Here is a 20,343-nt window from a genome sequence, read left to right as displayed (position 1 = left end):
TGAGACCTCCCAGGGCAGGACTGAGGGGGTGTGCCTGGGCTAAGGCGGTATCTGGCTCCACCCCAGGGACAACATCGGGACCTTAGCTTTGGAATTGGACTTCTGGACTGAGCACAGGAACGTCTCTGTGAGCTCGGGGGGGAAGAGCTACGTCCTGAATCACTATTCTGTCTCTTATGGGGGACCCAGGTAAGGAGCTGCTCTGTCAGCCTCTCAGTTTCTCATCGTTCACTCTGGTTTGAGGGCCAGTGACTTAGCCCCACGTCTCCGATGGTGATACTAAAAGCCCAGGACAATGCAGGGCTGTCGAAAGACAAGCCGAGGGCAGCTGAGGCAACATGGCTCAGCCTCCAGCTTGGGCTTGGAGCTTCCTGGTGCCAGGACGCTCGCTTTCCTCCTCCAGGCCTGAGTCTTACAGCAAAGACACGGAGGTCAGGCATCTGGGTGGGGCTGGGACCCTGATGTTGTGTGTCAGGCCCCGGTCCCCGGTCTGCTGCTGCCTCGTCATCACAGGGGACCGGGAAGCTCTGTGGGCTGAGCTCAAGGCTGGGGCCGAGTCTGGCTGGGACTTCTCCTCGCGTTGGCTCGTCAAAGGCCCGAACCCCAACTTGCCGAGCAGCATCCGGACCAGCAAACTCGTGCCTGTTGATCTCAATGCCTTCCTGTGCCAGGCAGAGGAGCTGATGAGCGACTTCTACTCCAGACCGGGTGAGCTCGCCAGCAGGAGGAGAGGGAGAACGGTGCTCGGCCGGCTTTGGTCCCACCTCAGCCTTGGCCCTGGAGCTGGAAGTAGGACCGTGGGTGAAGGGTCCGTACCCCGCCCCTGGTACTGCTGGAGCAAGAGTACAAATGGAGCCCACTCTCCATTCACGGTCCCTTTCTCATCAGGAGGGAGTTATAGGTTCCCTGAGGGCACCTCAGTCCACACATTCAAACTCCCTCCATTCGCTTTGTCCCAGCCAGAGCTAGGGGAATACACACGGCCAGTGCCCTCCTAGGAGGGACCTGGCAACAGGCCAGTGCAAGTCCTGAGAGCTATACAGGGCCGTCTGCTCAGGAAACTCCAGGTCCTAGAGGCCTGAAATGTGGCCCCAGGTATGCATGTCCCCTTGGCGCTCAGGATTTCTAGCCCTTGGGAAGGACAACAGGAGGAGGCCAAAGTAGATCTCTTGAAGGCACGGGACCCAGGTTGCTCAGTCTAAAGACAGTGTCACCCCAGGGAACGACCTCCAAGCCACAAAATACAGAAATATGCGGGAACAGCGCTTGGCTGCCATGAAAGCCATCCTGTGGAATGAGAAAGGTGCCTGGTTTGACTATGACCTTGAGAACAGAAGGAAGAACCTTGAGTTTTACCCATCCAACCTTAGTCCTCTCTGGTCTGGCTGTTTCTCTGACCCGGGAGTCGTGGACAAGGCTCCCAAATATCTGGAGGTGAGGGGGGTGGGGGCAGCAGGGCGGGCTGGTATACTGGGGGCAGAACCACCTGCTCTCTCCCTGACTCTGAGCTAGTGACCTCCACTCCCTCCTGCTCCACCCCTGTGCCTGAGCCTGCAGGTCCCGCTGGAGCCACCAGGGGGCGGCAGTGAGCCAAAAAGAGAAAGTCCAGGAAGGGGACCATCTGGCTTTAGGAGGGCCCGGCCCCTTGGCTCCTCATCCAGTCCCCACCCACGGTCCGAGAAATGTCTGGAACCTTCTAGGACAGCCAGATCTTGACCTACCAGTGTGGGATCCCGACCTCTCTCCAGAAGACAGGCCAGCAGTGGGACTTCCCCAGTGCCTGGGCCCCCTTGCAGGACCTGGTCATCAGAGGTAGGGAGGCAGCAGTGGGGCACATCCCAGGGCCCGCCCTCCTTGCATCTAGAGGGTCAGCCCCCTGGTACTGGGGAGGTGTGAACAGAGGATGTGAGGTCCTTCTCTGGCTCTTCTGTTCTCATGGCTTCCCCCTCAGCAGATATTTGTACCTGCCCCCACCTGTCCAGGGAACCAGCCCTCCTTTCTCTCTCCAAACCCAGGCCCTGGGGAAAGAGCTGTTCACGTGGTTTCAAGATGGAGGTCTTGAGGCTCGGGCCTCTTTCCCTCCTTGAGGAGAGTAAGGTTCAGGCCTATGCTCCCTCTGGGTTGGGGACTCAGGTGGCTCAGGGTCCTGCCTGGGGCGGGGTGGGGTCTAGGTCTGGCCAAGTGTCCTTCACCTCGGGCTCAGGAAGTGGCTTTCCAGCTGGCTCAGAATTGGATCCGAACCAACTTTGAGGTCTACTCCAGAAAGTCAGCCATGTATGAGAAGGTGAGCTGCTCCTGGGCCTCCTCCCCATGGGGAGATGGGGGAATTGCCAGGCTTTGCAAGGCCCGGGGACAGTGGTGACACCCAGTGGCCATTCTTGGGCACTGCAGGCCAGGGCAGCTTCTCCCACAGGGGCTCCCATTTCTGGCTTTCCCTAGAGGGCTGAGGTGAGGGGGCGCGGGGGTGGGGTGGGTAGTGCCTGACCTTAGAGCCTGTCCTTTTGTTCCCAGTATGACATCAGCAACGGTGGTCAGCCAGGTGGTGGAGGGGAGTATGAAGTTCAGGTGAGCGGGCCCGCATCCCATAGGAACTACAGGGCTCTGCTGTCCCCGCAACTGGCCATGACCTCCGCTGTCTGGGCCGGTTTCCTCCTGTGGGTGTGGGTCCACAGGGAGGAGCCTGCCTGGAGCTCCTTTGTCCTCCTGGGGTTAGGCAGTTCTAGAGCCCCTGGGTGGAGATCTCACACCCCCTAAAATAGGGCTTGAGGGCCTTCCCCAGAGATCCTGCCCCACTAGCCATTCCTCTCTCCAGGAGGGCTTTGGCTGGACCAGTGGAGTGGTCCTGATGCTCCTGGACCGCTGCGGCGACCGACTGAGCTCGGGGACCCAGACCGCTTTCCTGGTGCCTCACAACTGCCCTGCTCAGCCTCCTGCCACGTCTGCCTCATTAAACGTCTGCGTGAGTCCCCACCTTTTCTTGCCTCTGGAGACCCCATACCCCACCCAGAGCCAGTCCTTGGAGTGGTCAGGGTAGGGACCTGGAAGTCATGGGCTGTGTGCCCTTGTCCCTCCTGGAACTCCAGTAAGGAGGAAATCCTATTTTGCGGGGAACACCTAGCCCCATATCCCATACAACCTGGCTTCCCAAACACATACTCCAAATGCTTTATTGTTCCATTGAGATGCTTACAAATACTGAAAATCGCCCAGCCCAGGCCGGGCAACCATGGCCCAGTGTTGGGCAGAGGAGCAGGGTTGTGGGCTTAGTGTTAAGGCGTGAAGGGCTGAGGCCAGACAGCTGGGGGCCTGGTCCTCTGCTCTCCATTTCTGTCATCCTTCTGAGGCGGAAGGGAGGGCAGCCAGCCCCCAGGGTCCTCCCCCTCGGCTCCTGCTCAGGTTTCCCCCAGCGGGCGTCTGAGCGGCCCTCCGTCCCTGTTAGAAACCCAGCCAGTTCTGTAGAACCCAGTCTAGCTGCCTCTCCCATCTGCTTCCTTCCTCCAGTCTCTGGATGTCCAAGCTTCGTCCCTTCTGGCTCTAAGCAAGGCACGAGTGCAAGGGAGAGGTCTGGACTAGGGGGCGGCCGGCTGTGCACCAGGCCCTGGAGACATAGAGGGCAGGGAGCGGGTGCTTGGTCCCTTCCCCCGGCATGAGATGCACCAGGTCCTGGGCTGGAGAGGTCGCAGTACGTACCCTTGTACCCTCGGATGGGCCCATGGCTGCAGCACGGGCAGAGCCACGGCGAGTGTATGACCATGGCGATGAAGCAGTCACTGTGGAGATCGTGGTTGGGGGTCTGCAAAAAGGGGATGAGGTTAGGACCTCAAGGATGGCACTGGAGGTCTCTGGCCCTTGACAGGGGAGAACAGGGTAGAGCGGGGTTGGAGAAGTACACTGCCTGAGCTGTTACCCCACTCTTGATGTGGTTCTCCTCAGCCCCCAAGGCCTCCGCAAAGGGGGCTGAGGCAAGAAGGGATCTTTGGCAGATTCTGGTACCATAATTTGTCCTTTTGCAAAAGAGAACACAGGCTGGGGAGTGCAGGTGCCAGGTCAGAGCTTGAGGCCCCCTCTTGTGACAGCTCCTCAGGCCTGGGGCAGGGCCCTCCAAGGTTACTGCAGATTCTGGGCTCCCGGGAGCCTCCCCACTTTTCATCTGCTGGCTGGTTCTTCAGGGGGCCTGAGCCCAGAAATTCACAGGATGAGCTCCTTACACCGTAGAACAGTACAAAGTCACCTACAACAGCCCCAGGCACGCTCCGCCCTTCCGGGCCTCTGGGGGCACTCCTGTGTGGCCCGGTGTGCACCTCTGTCTCCAGGGCGAAGCAGCAGGTGGGCTGGCCCGAGGGTCTAGGAGGTCCACACCGGTCAGTTCATGAATTGAGTGTAGCCCTCAGCTCCGGTCACGATGACATCCATCCAGATGCGCATGGCCTCGGCAGATGGGGCCACCATGTAGTAGAGCCGGTCATGGGTCTTCACACAGAAGGTGAGGGCTGGGTTCGGGCTCTGCTCAGGGAGAGAGGAAGGTCTAAGCCAGGGCTCACCTCTGACCCCCCCATCTGCCCTTTCCCCTCCCCGTCTCCAGGACACCCTAGAGCTCAGGACAGAGTCTGAAACAGGCCCCAAACCTAGTGCCCATCAGTCCGGCGGGCCGCCGCTGGAGACGGTCCCCTCCTCACACCCCTCACACCCGGACCATCCTTGGGCCCTGGCAGGGCCGTACCCTGCCTCGTGGGGGCACTGTTCCTCAGCGAGCCCGGGGGCACAAAAGTGTCACAGGAATCGGACACAAAGGGCCCTTCCCGTGAGGACCAGAGTCTCCTCTCAGCACAAGAGGGGCCGATGGAAAAAGCTGCAGGTAGGATGCTGGGCCGCAGAGGAGGGGAGGTCAGGGCTGAGGTGGGCACCCGAGGCTTGGGGGGAGGGAGGCTGATTACACGAGGGCAGACAGCCCAGGCCTCGGACACATCCCCTCTATCAGTCCCCCCAGCCAGAACCCTCCCGGAGAACCCCTTCCTCCCTTTAGCCATCCTTTCTGTGGTGCCCACTCCTCCCCCCACAGGGACACAGCCTGCTGTCATCTCAAGAGAGGGGGCCGCAAGCCGCCCCCCGCTGCTCCTCCCTCAGGCCTGGGGAAGGGGGGCGGAGGGGAGAGTAAAGGGTCAGGGACAAGTAGGGGACAGGGGGCATTAATGTGCAGTAGTTCTGGGTTACACGTAGGTGGGGGAGGGGTACCTCAGTCACCACAGTGAAGCTGAAAAACCTCTTCTGGGAAGGGGAGAGGGAGAGAGGAAGAGAAAGTTTACAAAGAGACCAAGCCATGGGTCCAAGTCTCTGGAGGACGCAGGCTGGAGGCTGTCGTCCCACAACGCCGCGGGGCCTGCCCTCACCTTGGCCGCACTGCGCAGGTGGTCATAGTAGACCTCCTCGATGGCCTGGAAGTAGATGACCCCCTTCAGCTTCGTCTCATGCTTGTCTGCAAAGGAAATAAGGCCGGGCTGAGGAGGCCTGTCGTCCCTCAGGTGACGTGCTGCTGAAGGAGCACCCCTGCCCCCAGTCTGAGAAATGGGGTGATTCCCGGGACTCCAGAACCGAGGCCAACATGGCGCCCCGAAGATCTGGTCAGTGCTCAGCCTTGCTCAGAATTAGAGAACGCAAATTAGAACTCCACTGAGATACCACTTCTCACTTACCAGAATGGCAAAAATATGCCAAAAATAAACAGCACCCCTTAGGTGGGGCTCTGGAGAAACAGGGGAGGTGGTCTGACAAGTGACAGGTAAGTCCTACCAGGATTAGGTGTTTGCCCTTCGAGCCAATGATTGCACTTACGGACATTTATTTTACAAGTAACAAATTTACACGCTTATTTACCCCAACAGTATTGGTAGTCATGAAATACTGCAAACAGTGCAAGTGTCCCCGAGTAGAGATTAGTTAATAAATTACAGTTTAGCACATGAGGGGATACTACACCGCTCTTAAATGATTCAGAAATCTCTGCTATATGGTTTCAGAAATACAGCTTAACTTAAAATGTATCAGATGTAGATCTATCTCACACAGATCTGATACGTTAGCAGTAAAACAAGGAATGCATTGTATGCCCCCTTTTGTGTAAGAAAACGAGTAACAGTCTATGTTTGCATTTGCTTACGTTCTAAAACTCTACAAGGATACACAAGAGACTTATAATAAAAACAGTTGAGCAGAGGCAGAAGTCCCAATCTAAAGCTTTTCGGGCGTTTTGATATCAGAACTCTATGAATGCATTGGCCTATTCGCCTCTAATATTAAAAAACAGAAAGACGTGTAGCACCTAGAGGCAGGGGTGACAGGAAGAAGGTGGGCAAGCTAACAGCAGAGGGGACCGTTCCAGTGGGGAGGGAGGGGAACTGCCAAGGGAAAGCCCAGGGCCTGGGCCATCTTGTCTCGTGCAAACACTGCTCGGGCACCACAACCGAAAGGTCACAGTCACTAAACTCAGACAGTGACAGCCGATGGCCTGCACCTTGCTCTGCACCCTTCCCCCACCCCTGTGTCATTTGCGGCCTGAGTCCTCCATCCGGTAGCACTGCTGTAGCCTCCTCGATGTGCCCCGGCCCCACCCTCTGCCCCTTCAACTCCTCTCCCCTAAGGACAAGGGAGCGATCTTCCTAAAGCAAACCTAATCCTGCTGCCTCAACCCGCGAGCCTCCCGGCCAGTTCCCTCCCCAGGAACCTGCCGCCATCTTGGCTTGGCAAAGGGTACTTACAGGCCGGTGCCAACACGCCCCTCTGGTCTTATCTCACATCCTTCCCCTGCACCAACGCGTTCTATCTGGCCAGGTGGAGCTGACCAGTCCCTTAACAGTATGCTCTGCATACACTGGAACGGTCTCCAGCCCATTCCCTTGGCAAATTCCTAAATGGTCTTCCAGACCTATTGCGAGTGTCACCTCTGTGGTGCCTGGCTGCACTCTCCTGTGTTCCCACAGCATGGATGTTCCTCGACAGAACTTACCATGCTAAATCTGAGCCCTTCTTTACCTGTCCGTAGGTCTACCTCCTCCAACACCAACAGCTATGTGCCTAGCACACAGCAGGTGCTCAGTGCTGAAGGAGCCCTAGGCGCTGGGATCACCAGCAATCACAGATCCTTCTCTTAGGAACCTACAATCCAGTGGGGAGGAAAGCACAGGCATACAGGCGTTCATTAGCTATGTGACCTTGACAGCACGGCTGGGAACACCGAGACAGCATCTACGCGTTGTAACCGGTGCGAGCACTAAGTGAGAGAACACGTTCGGAGGGTTCAGCACAGTGTCTGGGACACAACATGTGGCAGCTGCGATCGTTACGCCCCTGGGCTGATGGGCCCAGCTCCACCCGACGCTTCCTCTTGGGACGGGGACGCAGCCCCACCCTGGCCACCAGGCCCGGCCACCCTTCCAGTGGCACCTCTCCCTTCACTGGAAATACTAACAGCTCCTGCCTCTGCTTCCTAACCACCCACGTCTCCTCCTCGTGTGCAATGGCTCCCACCCCTGTACACAGCTCCGGTCGCGGAGTGGAAGGGCCTCTGAGCCCACATTATTCTCGGCCTTTCTGTAGCATCCCTCGTCCCCGGCGACACGACGCTCCCTGCCTGCAAACGTCTGCTCCTTGGGCTGGCTTCCCTGTTTCCGCCTCTCATCTGAAAGTCGTCTTCCTTCGTTCCACAGACATTAAGGAAGGTCACAGAGACCAAGGGCCAGCCCAGCACCTGGCATGTGGCTTCCTGCCCCTCATCCCTTTGCCCGTCCCTCTGCTTCCTCCTTCCCCAGGGCATGGACTTTCATCTCCCGCTGAGGTCCAGCTGCCCACGCTCAGGCTTAGCTCTGCTTCTTAGCAGCTGTGAGACCCTAGGGAGTTTACTTACTTAACCTCTTGGAGCCTATGTTCCCCATCTGTAAGATGGGTATGAAACAGTGCTTCCCTCACAAGACGATGACGAAAAGTAGACGAGACGAGGCACGCAGAATGCTTAGCACGGCAGCCGGCTCAGGCGAGTGCTCGGTGAGTATGACCTGCTATCACTATTACTCCAACCGATTCAACTCCAACCCTGACCTTTCTCCCTCAACCTAGATGTCCCAGGGGCACTTCAACCTCAACAGGCCTAAAATGGAGCTCTTCTCCCCGGGCCTGTTTCTCTCAAATCCCCACGAAGTCCCTTCCCAGACGCATGTGCCTCTGCCCGCACACCCAGGGCCCCAGGCAATCAGGGAAGGTTTCTTGGAGGGGGTGGAACTCAGGGAGCAGGTTAGAGGGGATGCAGGCACTCCAGGCCTGGATGTCCCTGGCACCAGACATTTAAGCCCTGACCTTTCAGGCTCCGAGCAGGATTGCTCTTCCTGGCTGGGGGCGGGGTAGCTGGACTGGCCGAGCAGCCCCGCTAATGACTTGCGGACAGACCCCAGCTGGGGCATTTAATGCCAGTGCAAGGCGCAGTTAAGCTTCTCTTTACCTTCCGCCACGGTGGCCAGCAGTGCTCTAAAAATGCATGCTCTCCAACAAAGGGGGCGGTGACGCAGAGGGCCGCAGAGCCCCCACCGACGCGCCACGTACACGGATGCACATCGGGTAAGAACGACCTTTGTGGTTCTGAGCCACTGGGGTCTCAGGACTGGCTGTCCCCACGGCATGCCCTGGCCTCTGCTGACCAGCGTGCGACACGGCATCCTGCGCTCGAAGTGGGAACTGTCCAGAGAGAGGGAGGGGATTCTAGGGACCGGCAACCGAGCTGGAGGCCGGACGGAGGAAGCCGTGGGAGGAGGCGCCTGCGGGCCCTCCAGGAATCCACAGAACTGCACATGCGCACAGCGTCCGGGGTCCCCTGCAGCATTCCCATCATGCACCGCTTTCACTCCGTTCAGTATCTGCCTCCCTGACAGCAAGCTCCGAGGGGCAGAGCTGTGGGCACCCTCCTTGCCAGCAAGGACCAGGACAGTGCCCGGAACTTAGGGTGCGCTCGGTTATGTTGCCAAATACACGAAGGTGGACTGTGCTCTGGATGCTGTCAGGGAGGGGACAAGTGCTCAGCTCAAGCCCCTGGCCCCCGGCTTGTAAGCCTGGCCTCCTTCCAGAAGCGTCCAGGCTCTGAGACAGTCTCACAGGAACTTACCCACATAATAGGAAAGGGTGCGCTTGAGCCGGTCGAAGACAAACCAGCGCTTCTTCCACGACTTAATCTTGCCCCCCATCTTGACCAAGTAGCCGCGGCAGACCTGGTGAGAAGCGGGAGTGAGGAGGGACCCGAATGCGCAGTCCCTAAACCTTCCTTCCCCGAGCAGCAACAGAAAGGCCATCCATCCCCTCTGCCTGTGTTTCAGGGGGCTGTCCCCAACATCTCTTTAAGCCAGCACACCAGATCCCGGGACAGAGACCTCTGGTGTTAGGGCAGGAACTAGGGCCACTATCCCAAGGGCCCGGGGAAATGCCCAGAGCGGGGGGTCCTCCCCCCAGCACCCCGGGGGCCACGCACGCCTCGTACCTTGCTGCTGAGCACCACGTGCAGGCAGGTATCGACACCGTGGCCCGACGACTCAATGTGGGTCTTCAGATCAAAGTCCTCCTTCCGGATTGGCAGGTAGCGAGTCAGGGGTCGTGCCTGGGAGCAGAAGGCAGGCTCAGCAGAGTCTCTCTCTTCCCCCATTGTTCCCTTGTCAAGGTCTCTTGGCTTCAGTCCTGAACCGCCACCAATGCCAACCCTCCCTCCCACCCCCAGGGAAGTCACTCTGGTTTCACAGGGCTTGTGGCAAAAGCAGAGATCTAGCAGGCCCGCACTGCCGCAACCTAGGCCTGGGCGAGTGTTGAGTGGCTCCGTGCCTCAGTTTCCCCACCTAGGAGCAAGATACAACCTTTCCTGTCTTGTCCCTGCCCCTCATCTCCTTCCTGGGCTGAACGAAATAAGGCAAGAGGCCAGATGTGAACATGCTCTGGAAAGCAAAGCCCAGTAGGAAATCCGGCCTCTGACTTCCTATTGGACCTTGTTTGGATCGTATGCCCTCTCTGGACCTCAGTTTCCTTATCAGTATTTTTTTTTTTAATTTTTAAATGTTTATTTATTTTTGAGAAACAGAGAGTGTGGGTGGGGGAGGAGCAGAGAGAGAGGGAGACACAGAATCTGAAGCAGGCTCCAGGCTCTGAGCTGTCAGCACAGAGCCCAACACGGGGCTCGAACTCGTGAACGATGAGATCATGACCTGAGCTGAAGTCGGACACTTAACCGACTGAGCCCCCCAGGTGCCCCAGTGTTTATTTTTGAGAGAGAACAAGAGAGCATGTGTGAGCAGGAGAGGGGAAGAGAGAGGGGGGATAGAGGATCCCCAGCAGGCTCTGTGCTGACAGCAGTGAGCCCCATGCAGGACTCGAACTCACAAATCGTGAGATCATGACCTGAGCCAAAGTCAGACGCTTAACTGACTGAGCCACCCAGGCACCCCCCTGATCGTTTCTTAGTTCCCAAGCCCAATCCAGGTGGCCTGCCCCCTAGAGTTTATGCTGTTGCTTCCCAGGACCAGGGAGCTGTGGTCACTGGTCCCTGTCGGGGTAAATCCCACAGGACCAGACACGCAGGGGTGTTGGGGGACTAGAAGACCCAGTGGGAAGGAACAGCCTGTGTGAGCCCCATGGGCTCTCACAGGGGGGCCAGGATTTGGGACCAGAGACACAGGCAGACCTCCCCACACAACCTAACTTCTTCTACCTTCAACTCTTCTGCTCAAGTCTTCTGCATAAGGCAACAGCCCAGGACTCCGGTGCCACGGAGAAACAAGTACAAGTCTCTCTCGGAGATGTAAACCAAGAGTCAGAGTGACATCATCTGCCCACGGGGGTGGGGGTGGGGGTGGGGGTGGGAGGGGGGCCGGGGGGCGGAGCTTCGAGTCTGGTGGAGTGAGGACCAGGACAGCCATAAGACACACGCACACCCAGGTGTCTGGTCCTTGGGGCCAAATGAGTCCCAAGTAGAATTCTGCCTGGTGCTGAGCCAACAGCAGCCTTTTCTGGAGGAGAGTAGTTTTCACACCCCAGGGTACCCCCACCCCTCCACAGCCCCGCCCAGCACACCCCAGCACCCACTTACCTGGGAGAACTGTTTCTCCCGCATCTTGACCTCCTTCTCCACCAGCTGCTGCCTCCTGGCGCTCTCGCTCTGCAGCCTCCGTTCCACCTGCTCCCGCCGCCTCCGCTCCTCCTCCAGGGCCTGCCTCCGGAGCTCCAACTCCCGCTCCTGCCCCCAAAGCCAGCAGTCAGTGCCCACGGCTGCCTTCTCCCTCCCCTTCTCCAGGTGCCCCTCCTCAGGCTGGGGCAGAGCTGCAGGAGGCGCCCACCTCAGAGAGCAGGCTGGCACGAGGAGGCATCAGCCCCAAAACCCACCTTCTCCAAGCACCTTGCTCGTAAGGGGCAAATGCTTTAAAGTGAGACCAGGCTGGCTTCAAATCCCGGCTCTGTCACCGGTCTGAGCTCTGTGCCCCTGACAAAATCATTTAAACCCCCTAAGCCTCAGCTGCCTCGCCTGTAAAATGGGGCCAAGAGTGCCCACCTTCGGGGATTATAGTGAAAAGTAATGAGGTCGTGTATGTAAATGCCCATCACTGATTCCAGCATGAAGGAAGCACTGAATGAATAAGTAAACATGGCTCTCACAATTTTTACTTCAATCCCTAACACACCGATAATCTAAGCAACTGGGTTTTTGTGATACTGAATATATTCAGTAATCCTTCCTAGTCCCTGAGGCCCTTTGAAGTCAAATTACAAACATTTGTAGTTGAACTTCAAATTTTACGGAGAAAAAAAGTGCACGTACAGAAGCCATTATTAGAAGATTTTAAAAGCCATTAAAACAAATCATCAAACACAAAGCGTGTCAGAGATGCCCAATGTCCTCATCAACACAAACAACTTCCGTGCCATTGGCTCCTGCTTGCCGTTTCTTCCCAGCTCAAAATTTAGCAGGGTCTCCTCCCTCTCCGTTTGCCAAGAGCCGCGGATGTAAGGCTGAGAGGCCTTCCTTTCTGGCTTGTCTAGCTGCTGCCCCCTGCCCCCTGCACTCCACTCTCATCTTGAGAGACGAAGAGCACCCCAAGAGTGGAGACAGAACAGACCCTTCACCCGCCCTCCTCCCCAGGCACCGACTCCTCAGCCTGGCTGTGCCCTGGGGACAAACCAGGGTCCTGACCTCGGGCCCACTTCCCTCTGCCAACCTCTGCTCTGGCCTGGACACCTGCCTTCTCTTCCGGCCCTACCCCCCCATGCTGGGCCCCCATTCCCGCCTTTCTTCACCGTCCCCAAGGGGAAGGACCCGCCACTCGTGCAGACGCAAATCAGAACTCTCGTGGCGGCCAAAACACCCACAGAAGCAAACACGCAAAGGCTGCACGTTGCCGAAAGGGAAATTCCTGGCTGGACGAGGGTTCCTGTGCTGCCTCCTCTCATCCTAAGAGCCATGTCACCAGGCCTCCTCCATCTGACGAACACGACTTCTAAAACACTCTTCCTCAAGGGAAGGTCTCGGGGCGCCTGGGTGGCTCAGTCGGTTGAGCGTCCGACTTCGGCTCAGGTCATGATCTCGCGGCCCGTGAGTTCGAGACCTGCATCGGGCGCTGTGCTAATAGTTCAGAGCCTGGAGCTTGTTTCGGATTGTGTCTCCCTCTCTCTCTGCCCCTCTCCTGCTTGCGCTCTGTCTCTGTCTCTTGAAAATAAATAAAAACTTTAAAAAAAAGGGGGGGGAGGGGGAGCGCTTGGGGGCGGGACACAGGCCCCGGGCAGCCGCGGGCCCGCCAGCGCAGGCCTGCCTCACCCTCGACTCCATGAGGCGGCTCTTCTCCGCGTGCGCTTCTTTCAGCATCTTCTCCATCTCCTCGATCTTCCCCACGTCCAGGCCGCTCACGCTGGGGGAGGGCGAGAGTGGGGGCATCAAGGGGCCGGGAGGCGGCTGGCGGGGGCGGGGCCGGCCCCCTCGGGCGGGTACCTGGACACGGTGTCCGGGGAGCAGGCCGAGGTGCCGCCTGTGGAGATGCTGGTCTCCATGCTGTCGGAGCTCTCCAGGCTCAGGGTGTCGTAGGCGTGCTCGCCGTCCTCCCCGCGCTCTCGGCCGGCCGGCAGGTGGTGCAGGATGGAGTGGTGCATGAGCGGGGGGAAGCCCGAGGGGCCGGGCGGGAAGGGGGCCGCCCCGTGCAGGGCATCCCACTGGCACTGCGCCTCGGCCGCAGCCTTCTGCTTCAGCTCGGCCAGGCGTCGCCGCTGCTCCTCGATCACCTGCTGCCCTGTGGGAGGGACGGGGGAGTCACGGTGGGCCCTGTGGGGGCCGCCGGCAGAACCACAGACAGAGGGAAGGGGCGAGCGGGGAGAGGTCAGCACCGGGCCCACCCCTCAGCCCCCGCAGCTCCACGTCCGGCTGCCCTGCCAGGGTCTCTGTCGCCTGCACAGCTGGCCGCGGCCGTGCGGTCCGGCTTCAGCGCTCCTCCTGCCTCCTGAGCACCCGCCGCCCCCCCTCCGCCCCGGCCCAGAGCGGGGCAGGACTCATGCACTGCCCTGCCCGCTGGGGAAGGGGGAGAGGGAAGGGCGTGAGCAGGGCATCCATGCAAAGCCAGCCGTGATGCAGAAGCAAGAGCCACGAGAGCGGGACAGAGGGGGAGATGACAAGGCAGGAGACAGCTCAGCGGGAGGCGTGAGGCCAGCCAGACACCCGGCCCCAGGTCGGCCCCGGGTCAGCCGGGGAGCCTGCCTGGGGGCAGCGAGGACCCGCGCAGAATACATCATGCGGACGCCCAGGCGGGGCTGCCTGACCAAAGCAATGCCCTCAGTGACCAACGCTCTACCTGCTGGGTCGTCGGTTGGGGGGGGCTCGGCAGGAAGCGACGCGCCTGGTGTGGGGGGGCCCCGGGCAGAGAGACACAGAGGGGACGAGAGAGAGGCACAGACATGGGCTTTCAAAACAACCAAAATGCCCACAGGCAGCAAGGACTCTAGGGTCCCCAGAGCCAGTATCTTAGGGAACCATTTCCGGAGGTCATCACGTCCACCCTCTGCCTCCAGACAGGGCAACGTCCATCCCGACTCAGATCAACAAACATCTTCCTTGTTTGCTGTGCTCTCTGGGAAGACCGCACAGCCCCCAACCCCGAGTCTCTGGACAAATACCCAGGAAGCTCTCCTTTCAGTATCGAACCTAAATGCTTTCTGTCCTCACCTGGAACTCAAGTAAAGCAAAAACATCCCGCAAAACGTGAGGCACGGAGGGAGGGGGGTGGTGGCAGATATCCAGGCCCCCCAGGAGAGCGGGTGGGTGGGCACTGAGGCCACTCACCCTTCTGCTGCAGGGCCAGCTGGCGCTTGGTCTCAATGTCCTGCAGCGTGGCCGCCAGGTTGCGAGGAAGGCTGCTCGTGCCATTCTGGGCAAGGAGGACACTCTGCGGCGGCGGCGGGGGGGGGGGGGCGTGGGGCGCGGGGGCCCGGGGGGCAGACCACCCCCCCCCCCCCCCCGCCAGCCTCCCCTGGGGCGGCTCCGCCCCCTCCCCCGTGTGGCAGTCTCCATCCCCCTCCCACCACCTTGCCATACACTCAGCCCACCCGCTGTCCTCAGACCTTTGGGGAGGGGCTACGGCCCAGGGTAGCCACGCTGAGCTGGGAGGAGGAGGAAGAAGAGCCAGAGGAAGAGGGGAGAGGGCCACTGCGGGTCCGGGGCAGGGGGCTGGCGGCCTCACCATCCATCTTGGAGCGGTAAACCTGGAGGGAAGAGAGAGCGCCGGGTCAACTCTTGCTCCTCCCCGGCCACCACCCCCACCCCCCCACCCCACCCCACCCCACCCCACCCCACCCCTGTCACCTAGGCTGGCTGTGATCCAAGACACCGCCCTGGCACCGGGCCTCTGAGGCCGCTTCTAACTGACAACAGCATTGAGCTTCTCGGGCCAGACCAACGGAGAGGCGTTACTGGAGGCTGCCAAGCCTCTTTTCCGGGCAGTTCCGCCCTCGGCCAATCCCCGGTCCCACCCCAGGTCTCAGAAAAGATCTCATAAATCGACCCATGCGAGGCGCCAACATGGGCCGGGCAGAGCCGTACAGGAGACCGACTAGAAGCCAGGGTTCCCTCTGGTCCCAGCTCTGCCACTAACGGGCTGTGTGACCTTGGGCCCTGCGCCTCCCAGCTCTGGGTCCGGGCTTCCTTATCTGCAAGAGCAGGGAGCAGGGCTAGACCAAATAACCGCCAAGCTCCCTCAGGGCCCTCGTGTTTGCGGGACACCGGTGCCTGAAGTCAAGATCCCTGACTCTTGGCATCGGCTCTGCTACGTCCTAGTTGTGTGGCCTTGGCGGGACTGCTTATCCTCTCCGGGCCCCAGCGACTGAGCTGTAAAATCAGAGTTAACTGTGCTCACGATGAAAGGAATCAAAACATGGGAAAGTCTCTAACCAGCTGGACACAAAGTAGAGAGAGGGTGGCTCACAGGCTCCTCCCAAAGGGAGCACAGAATCTGAGCTGAGATCGGGGTCTTAGAGGTCCTGTGCCTTCACTCCAGGAGTGAATCTCGAAGGCAGGGGTCTCGGGCACAGCAGCAGGTCAGCGGCGTGCACCCTGGGGGAGAACGCTACCTGACTGCCCCCCCCCCCCACCCCCACACCACAGTCAGCAGCTTGCTCCAGGCTCAGCTCGGACTGCACCCTCCACGGAAACTGTGAGGAGGCCGGGCACGTCTCTGTCCCATCAGGACTGCCTCCAAGTGTCACCCCCGGGGAGACCAGGAGAGCAAAGTGCTGGCGGTTCTCCCAGGACACACGAGTTCCAGCTCCCACGGGCCCAAGAGCGCGTCAGGCCCCCAGACCCAGGGAGAAACTCCGGCGTTGAAGGCTGCCAGGGACAGAGCCTACCGTAGCTTGAGGCACCAAGCCGATCTCAACCTGACCACTGCTCCTGGACCCCCCTCCACTGGACAGTCAATCCTGTACGTCATCCTTGGACTCAGGGGCTGGCCCCAGCTGAGGCCCCAGCCAGGATGGCACTAGGAGACCTACTGCCCTGACTCAACGGACCCCCACCCTCTAGGGAGGCACTGTGTGGCTGCTGCATTGGCAGGAGGTACCCAGCACAGAGAGGAGCAGGGCTTGGGGAGGAACGGGCAGGGAGAGAGGGGGTTACCTGCAGCTGCCGGGAAGCTTTGGCGGGCAGAGGCGGGGGAGAGGAGCGCGGGGAGGCTGTAGCAGGGCCGGTCCCCAGCCCGGCCATCAGCTCCTGGTACCACTGCTCTAAGTCTACAGCAGGGAGCAGCAGCTCCTCCATCTGGAGCGGGGTGTGGGGAGAGGGGTGTGGGGAGGGAGTGAGGAGAAGAGTCAGGAGAGTAGGGGAAGGAAGGGTAGGAGGACGGGAGAGAAGGCAGAAGAAAGGGGAAGGTTGCAGGAAGAGTAAAGGAAGACCGAGCAGGGAAACATGGAGGTGAGGGAGAAGGGAGGGAAGGAGGGGAGAGAGGACAGCATAAAGAGAAGGAGGAGAAAAACAGTGAGAAAACAGTTGCTGTGAACGCGCTAAGGGCAAAGAGGAACAGTCAGGACACAACTCCCAGACCGGAGACACGTGCTGTGCCCACCATGATGCGAGACAGCCAGCGTCCGCAGGCACCGAGCGCTCCCAGGGGGCCAGCCTGGAGCTCAGAAGCCAGGAAGCAGGGGCAGAACACACACACACACACGCACACACACACGCGCGCGCGCGCGCACACACACATATACACAGAGCCACGCCAGCAGCGGGCTGGGGGTGGCAGGGACACACAGGCCACCAACCTTGGGTGAAGGCGTGATGGAAGCGAAGGAGGAGGAAGAGGGCAGCACGGGAGGAAGGCAGGTGGTGGGAACCAGGTCCCGGGAGGCAGGGGCCCAGAGAGGCAGGCCTGGCACAGGGGCTGCGGGCATGGGCGAGGTGCCCCACATCGCCTTTAGCTGCTCAAGCGTCACGTACTTGGGGGAAAGGCCAGGACGCAGGAGGGAATACAAGAGGTTAATGGAACTGCAACCCAGGAGCTGGCCCTGCCCACAGGCGAGGGAAGGGTGAGCACGGGAAGCGCGGAGCAGCAGAGGCCTGCAGAGCCCAGGAAAGCAAGCCCTCTCTAGGCAGGACGACGCCCTCACGCCCAAGCAGAAGGCTGCCCGGCCTTGAGCCATCAGGAGCTGAAGCTCCCGAGGCCCCAGGCCATACAGGGACCCACTCCCAACCCCCCTTTGCCAGCTGCCCTTCTCCCTCACCGCTGGACACAGACCCATTGTCCCCCAAGCCCCACCCAGGACTGAGGGACAACCTGGGCATCCACAGGAGGCCCTTGGGCACAGGTGGGCTCACTCAGTGGCCGGTACCTCACTGTCAGGCAGGGGCTGGGCGAGCACGCTGGGGGAGGTGGCAGAAGCATGGGGGTCCAAGCGGAAGCACAGCTGGAGAACCTCTGCCAGGCTCACATACTCCTAGGGTGCCCGGTGGGAGGGGGAGGGATGGGCAGAGAGGTCAACAGGGTACAACCAGGCACCTGACACCCACACTCCGTGCCCTAGGGCCATCACTCCATTCAATACAAGATCCAGAGCAAGGAGCATGGCAGGGGGTGCGGGAGGGGGACTCAGCTGTCTCCCGTGACCGGAGACAGCTGGGGGGAGGGAGGGGCCAGAAAAGGGCAGGCAGAACTGTCTGAAGGCGCTTCTTGACCTGTACTTTTGAGGCTGCCTTGGCATCCCGGCCCTGCCCAGGGCAGACTCTGAAGGCCCATCCCTGGGTTTGCTCTGGGCTGGGGACAGGAGAAGCCAAGGGAAGGCCTTCTGAGAGTCCACCGAGAATCAGGACCCAACTCCCAGAGAGTCCTTCTGTCTCCCCCATCTTGGGCCCCAGTGGGGCACACACACACACTGCATCGAGCACCAGCCACCATTCCCGAGGGTCTCCTCGCACCCATGTGCTGGGGCGAGAGCTGGGAGGGGTAGGCTCACTCAGTGGGTGAGTTAGATGGGCTTTGAGAAAGAGGCCTCAGCAGGGAGCAGCTAAGAGCCCAGGTGGAAAAACGGGCCCACCCCCCAAGGGTTAGTACGTAGGAAGCGACTAGCGCGTCAGACTGCGGTGTGGGAGGACAGGGACTGTCACCCTCCCTGAGCATATCCTTAGTCCCCTGAGCCGATCTAGGCGGTGGGGGCACGGCAGGCCTCCAAAATGCACACTGAATGCGCAGGGTCCCAAGCCTGACCCATCCAGGGGGAGCCCCGGCCTGGCGGAGCCCCAGAGGGCAACTGTCCCCCGGGGGTCAGGGAAAGGGAAAAGGAGCGGGAGGATCCGGTGTGTTGTGAGCACTAATGAATGGCATGCAGATCACGTGCAAATTAATACGCAAGCCGGTGCTGATTTTGCATAGCCTGCCCGGGCCCTCTACGGAGCAGCAGGATGGCGCGCTCACTCACACTCGCACAAACTCTGGCCAGAGGATTATTGCCACACGCCCCCGAGCCAGGCCCTTGGCAGGAGCTGGAGGCAGGAGCTCGGCAAGCAGGCAGACGGGCAGTGGGCAGAGCAGAGCAGGCAGTCAGCTGGGATTACCTCTTGTGCTTTGGGGCAGAGCTGAGTGGAAGCAGGTGGGATTAGGGGGACAGAGGAGGCCCCAGCCTGAGAAGACCCCGGGAAAGGGACCAGACTCGCAGTCCCTGAGGACTCGGAGATGAGCAGTTCGGCCTACAGAGAGGGGACATGGTGAGGGGCAGCCCACGCCAGGCCTCAGTGGCAGGGAGGTGGGGAGAAAAGGAAAGAGCTCGGGAACCTGGGCATGTCCTAGTTGGACCTCACGCCCCAAGCAGGCAAAGACTCAGGAAAGGACCGCCTAAGGGCTGTCAGTGCCCACTATGCTGCCAAGAGCCTCGTTCTAGACTGAAGCCCGAGGAGCTCCGAGAGCAGGGCCCCTGGATTCCTGTGCCAACCCTCGAAGTGAGGCTGCCCGGCCCTGGCCCTTCCCAAACCTCTGAGCTTCCCGCCTTCCCCACTCATGCCTCCTGAATCCCCCAGATGGATTTGATCACCCAAAATGGTAACATCGGTAAGCTCCTAGGAGCCAGAAAGGTATCCGCAAAGCAGCAGCTGGTAGCCACAGAAGGTCAGATCCCAGACTTCAGGGCCACTCGCACTCAAATCTCTCCGGTTCAGGAGAACGTCCCCAGTATTCAGCCTCAGCTACTGGGGAGAAGGTGCCACACGTCGCTCCAGGGCCTCCCAGGAAGCCCCTTGGGCCTGGAGCTAGGGCTGACCCAACCACATTACCTCTTTGAGGGTCGACGTGGTCTTCGGGAAAGGCCTGCCTCCCGTGAGTGAGTGGTACCTTCTTTCCAGCATCGTGAGTTTCTCCTTCTCCTGCGAGCCCAGAGTGGCCGAGTCAGAACGGGGTGGGGGTGGCAGCACAGGGGGAGCCAAGTGAGGGGGGCCCTCCTGCAGCTGGCAGGGCTCCACCCCAGCCCCCCCGCACTCGTCTCCCACTCCCCATCCTGCACCGACCCCGATCCCCCAGCCCACCCTGACCGAGGCTACCTTCTGCAGCAGCTGCAGGGAGGCGTTCTTGTCCCGCGCCAGGCGCTCGGACTCTTGCACGGCCTGGGCCCGGATCTGCCCGGCCTGACTGTCCAGGACTGCCAGGCGCTCCTGAAGGAGGGGGTGGGAGGTCGGTCAGGCCTGGGAGACAGGGCTGAGCCCATGGCGAGGCTTCCCTGTCTCTCCAGTCCAGAGACCCTTGGCTTGGGTGAAGGGAATCGGCCGGCTCTTCCGCTTGGCCTTAACCCACGCCTGGAATACCGGGGCAAGTGTGGTCAACTCCTCCCTTCACCCGTCCCTCAACCAGTGACTCCCGTGCCGCCAGGCACACCGGCTAGAACCCGAGTCCCCAGATGTAACCTCCCCGCCATCAACGAGTCCAGAATCCGAGCTGCTGAAGAGTTCGCCACCTGCCCCACTCCCACGGCCACCCCCCAAGTCCAGGCCCGCTGCCTTCCCTGCCTGGACTTTTTCACCAGCCCTCTGCGCCCACTCCTGACCTTCTATGTGTGCCCCACACTGCCACGAACACCTTCTCAAAATGGCCCTGGAGGTCTGTTTTTGTCTGCTTATCCGAATTTTCTAAGCCTTCCAAAAAGAATATATATTACTCGAATGATGTTTTAAAACTCCACGAGTAAAGTTAGATCACTCCTCTCCTCAAAATCTTTGACGCGCTACTCACAGGACAGAGCACAAACTGAAAACGGCGTCCGAGGGCTCCCGGGACTGGGCCTAGGCTCTTCGGCGGGGGGGGGGGGGGGGGGGGGGGGGGGGGGGGG

General features: G+C 60.2%; 2 protein-coding genes and 1 long non-coding RNA gene across 17 annotated transcripts in view; 2 read left to right on the top strand and 1 right to left on the bottom strand.

Moving 5' to 3' along the window:
• Positions 1-50: 50 nt before the first annotated feature.
• On the top strand, positions 51-1,730 carry TREH (trehalase). Its single transcript, XM_040483220.1, has 2 exons — positions 51-708; positions 1,220-1,730. Exons 1-2 carry the CDS (start codon positions 339-341, stop codon positions 1,510-1,512), a joined length of 663 nt encoding a protein of 220 aa, XP_040339154.1. The 5' UTR covers positions 51-338; the 3' UTR covers positions 1,513-1,730.
• A 1,419-nt stretch (positions 1,731-3,149) lies between these two features.
• PHLDB1 (pleckstrin homology like domain family B member 1) overlaps positions 3,150-20,343 on the bottom strand; it is a 46,297-nt gene continuing 29,103 nt past the window's right edge. For 3 of the 15 annotated variants that reach the window (XM_040483211.1, XM_040483208.1, XM_040483210.1), the window contains 17 exons: positions 19,562-19,672; positions 19,298-19,387; positions 18,587-18,718; positions 17,368-17,472; positions 16,801-16,974; positions 16,160-16,300; positions 14,611-14,751; positions 14,333-14,435; positions 13,845-13,889; positions 12,995-13,289; positions 12,824-12,914; positions 11,105-11,251; positions 9,512-9,628; positions 9,143-9,245; positions 5,388-5,473; positions 5,233-5,265; positions 3,150-4,503 (listed from right to left, as the gene is read on the bottom strand). In XM_040483211.1, coding sequence (XP_040339145.1) covers positions 4,363-4,503; positions 5,233-5,265; positions 5,388-5,473; positions 9,143-9,245; positions 9,512-9,628; positions 11,105-11,251; positions 12,824-12,914; positions 12,995-13,289; positions 13,845-13,889; positions 14,333-14,435; positions 14,611-14,751; positions 16,160-16,300; positions 16,801-16,974; positions 17,368-17,472; positions 18,587-18,718; positions 19,298-19,387; positions 19,562-19,672 — 2,055 coding nt within the window. In that variant the 3' untranslated portion in view covers positions 3,150-4,362. Of the gene's footprint in view, positions 4,504-5,232; positions 5,266-5,387; positions 5,474-9,142; positions 9,246-9,511; positions 9,629-11,104; positions 11,252-12,823; positions 12,915-12,994; positions 13,890-14,332; positions 14,436-14,610; positions 14,752-16,159; positions 16,301-16,800; positions 16,975-17,367; positions 17,473-18,586; positions 18,719-19,297; positions 19,388-19,561; positions 19,673-20,343 lie in introns of those variants that run through there. The other 12 variants (XM_040483214.1, XM_040483217.1, XM_040483204.1 and 9 more) reach the window with 11 other exon arrangements.
• LOC121035482 (uncharacterized) lies at positions 4,752-7,218 on the top strand. Its single transcript, XR_005792913.1, has 3 exons — positions 4,752-4,855; positions 5,520-5,618; positions 7,146-7,218. It is a non-coding gene; the product is annotated as an uncharacterized LOC121035482 (long non-coding RNA).

The sequence above is a fragment of the Herpailurus yagouaroundi genome, unplaced genomic scaffold (assembly GCF_014898765.1).
Source record: "Herpailurus yagouaroundi ecotype Mexico unplaced genomic scaffold, PumYag 161, whole genome shotgun sequence".
In the NCBI taxonomy this organism is placed as follows: domain Eukaryota; kingdom Metazoa; phylum Chordata; class Mammalia; order Carnivora; family Felidae; genus Herpailurus; species Herpailurus yagouaroundi.
The sequence above is the reverse complement of the archived record's forward strand: the minus strand, read 5'-3'. Positions and strand labels throughout refer to the sequence as shown.

Excerpts from the sequence above, each read along its gene's own strand:
- TREH (XM_040483220.1), top strand. The coding sequence starts at position 339 with ATGGCTCAGCCTCCAGCTTGGGCTTGGAGCTTCCTGGTGCCAGGACGC. Across the intron at positions 709-1,219 it reads CGACTTCTACTCCAGACCGG|GGAACGACCTCCAAGCCACA; the intron begins GTGAGCTCGCCA and ends GTGTCACCCCAG.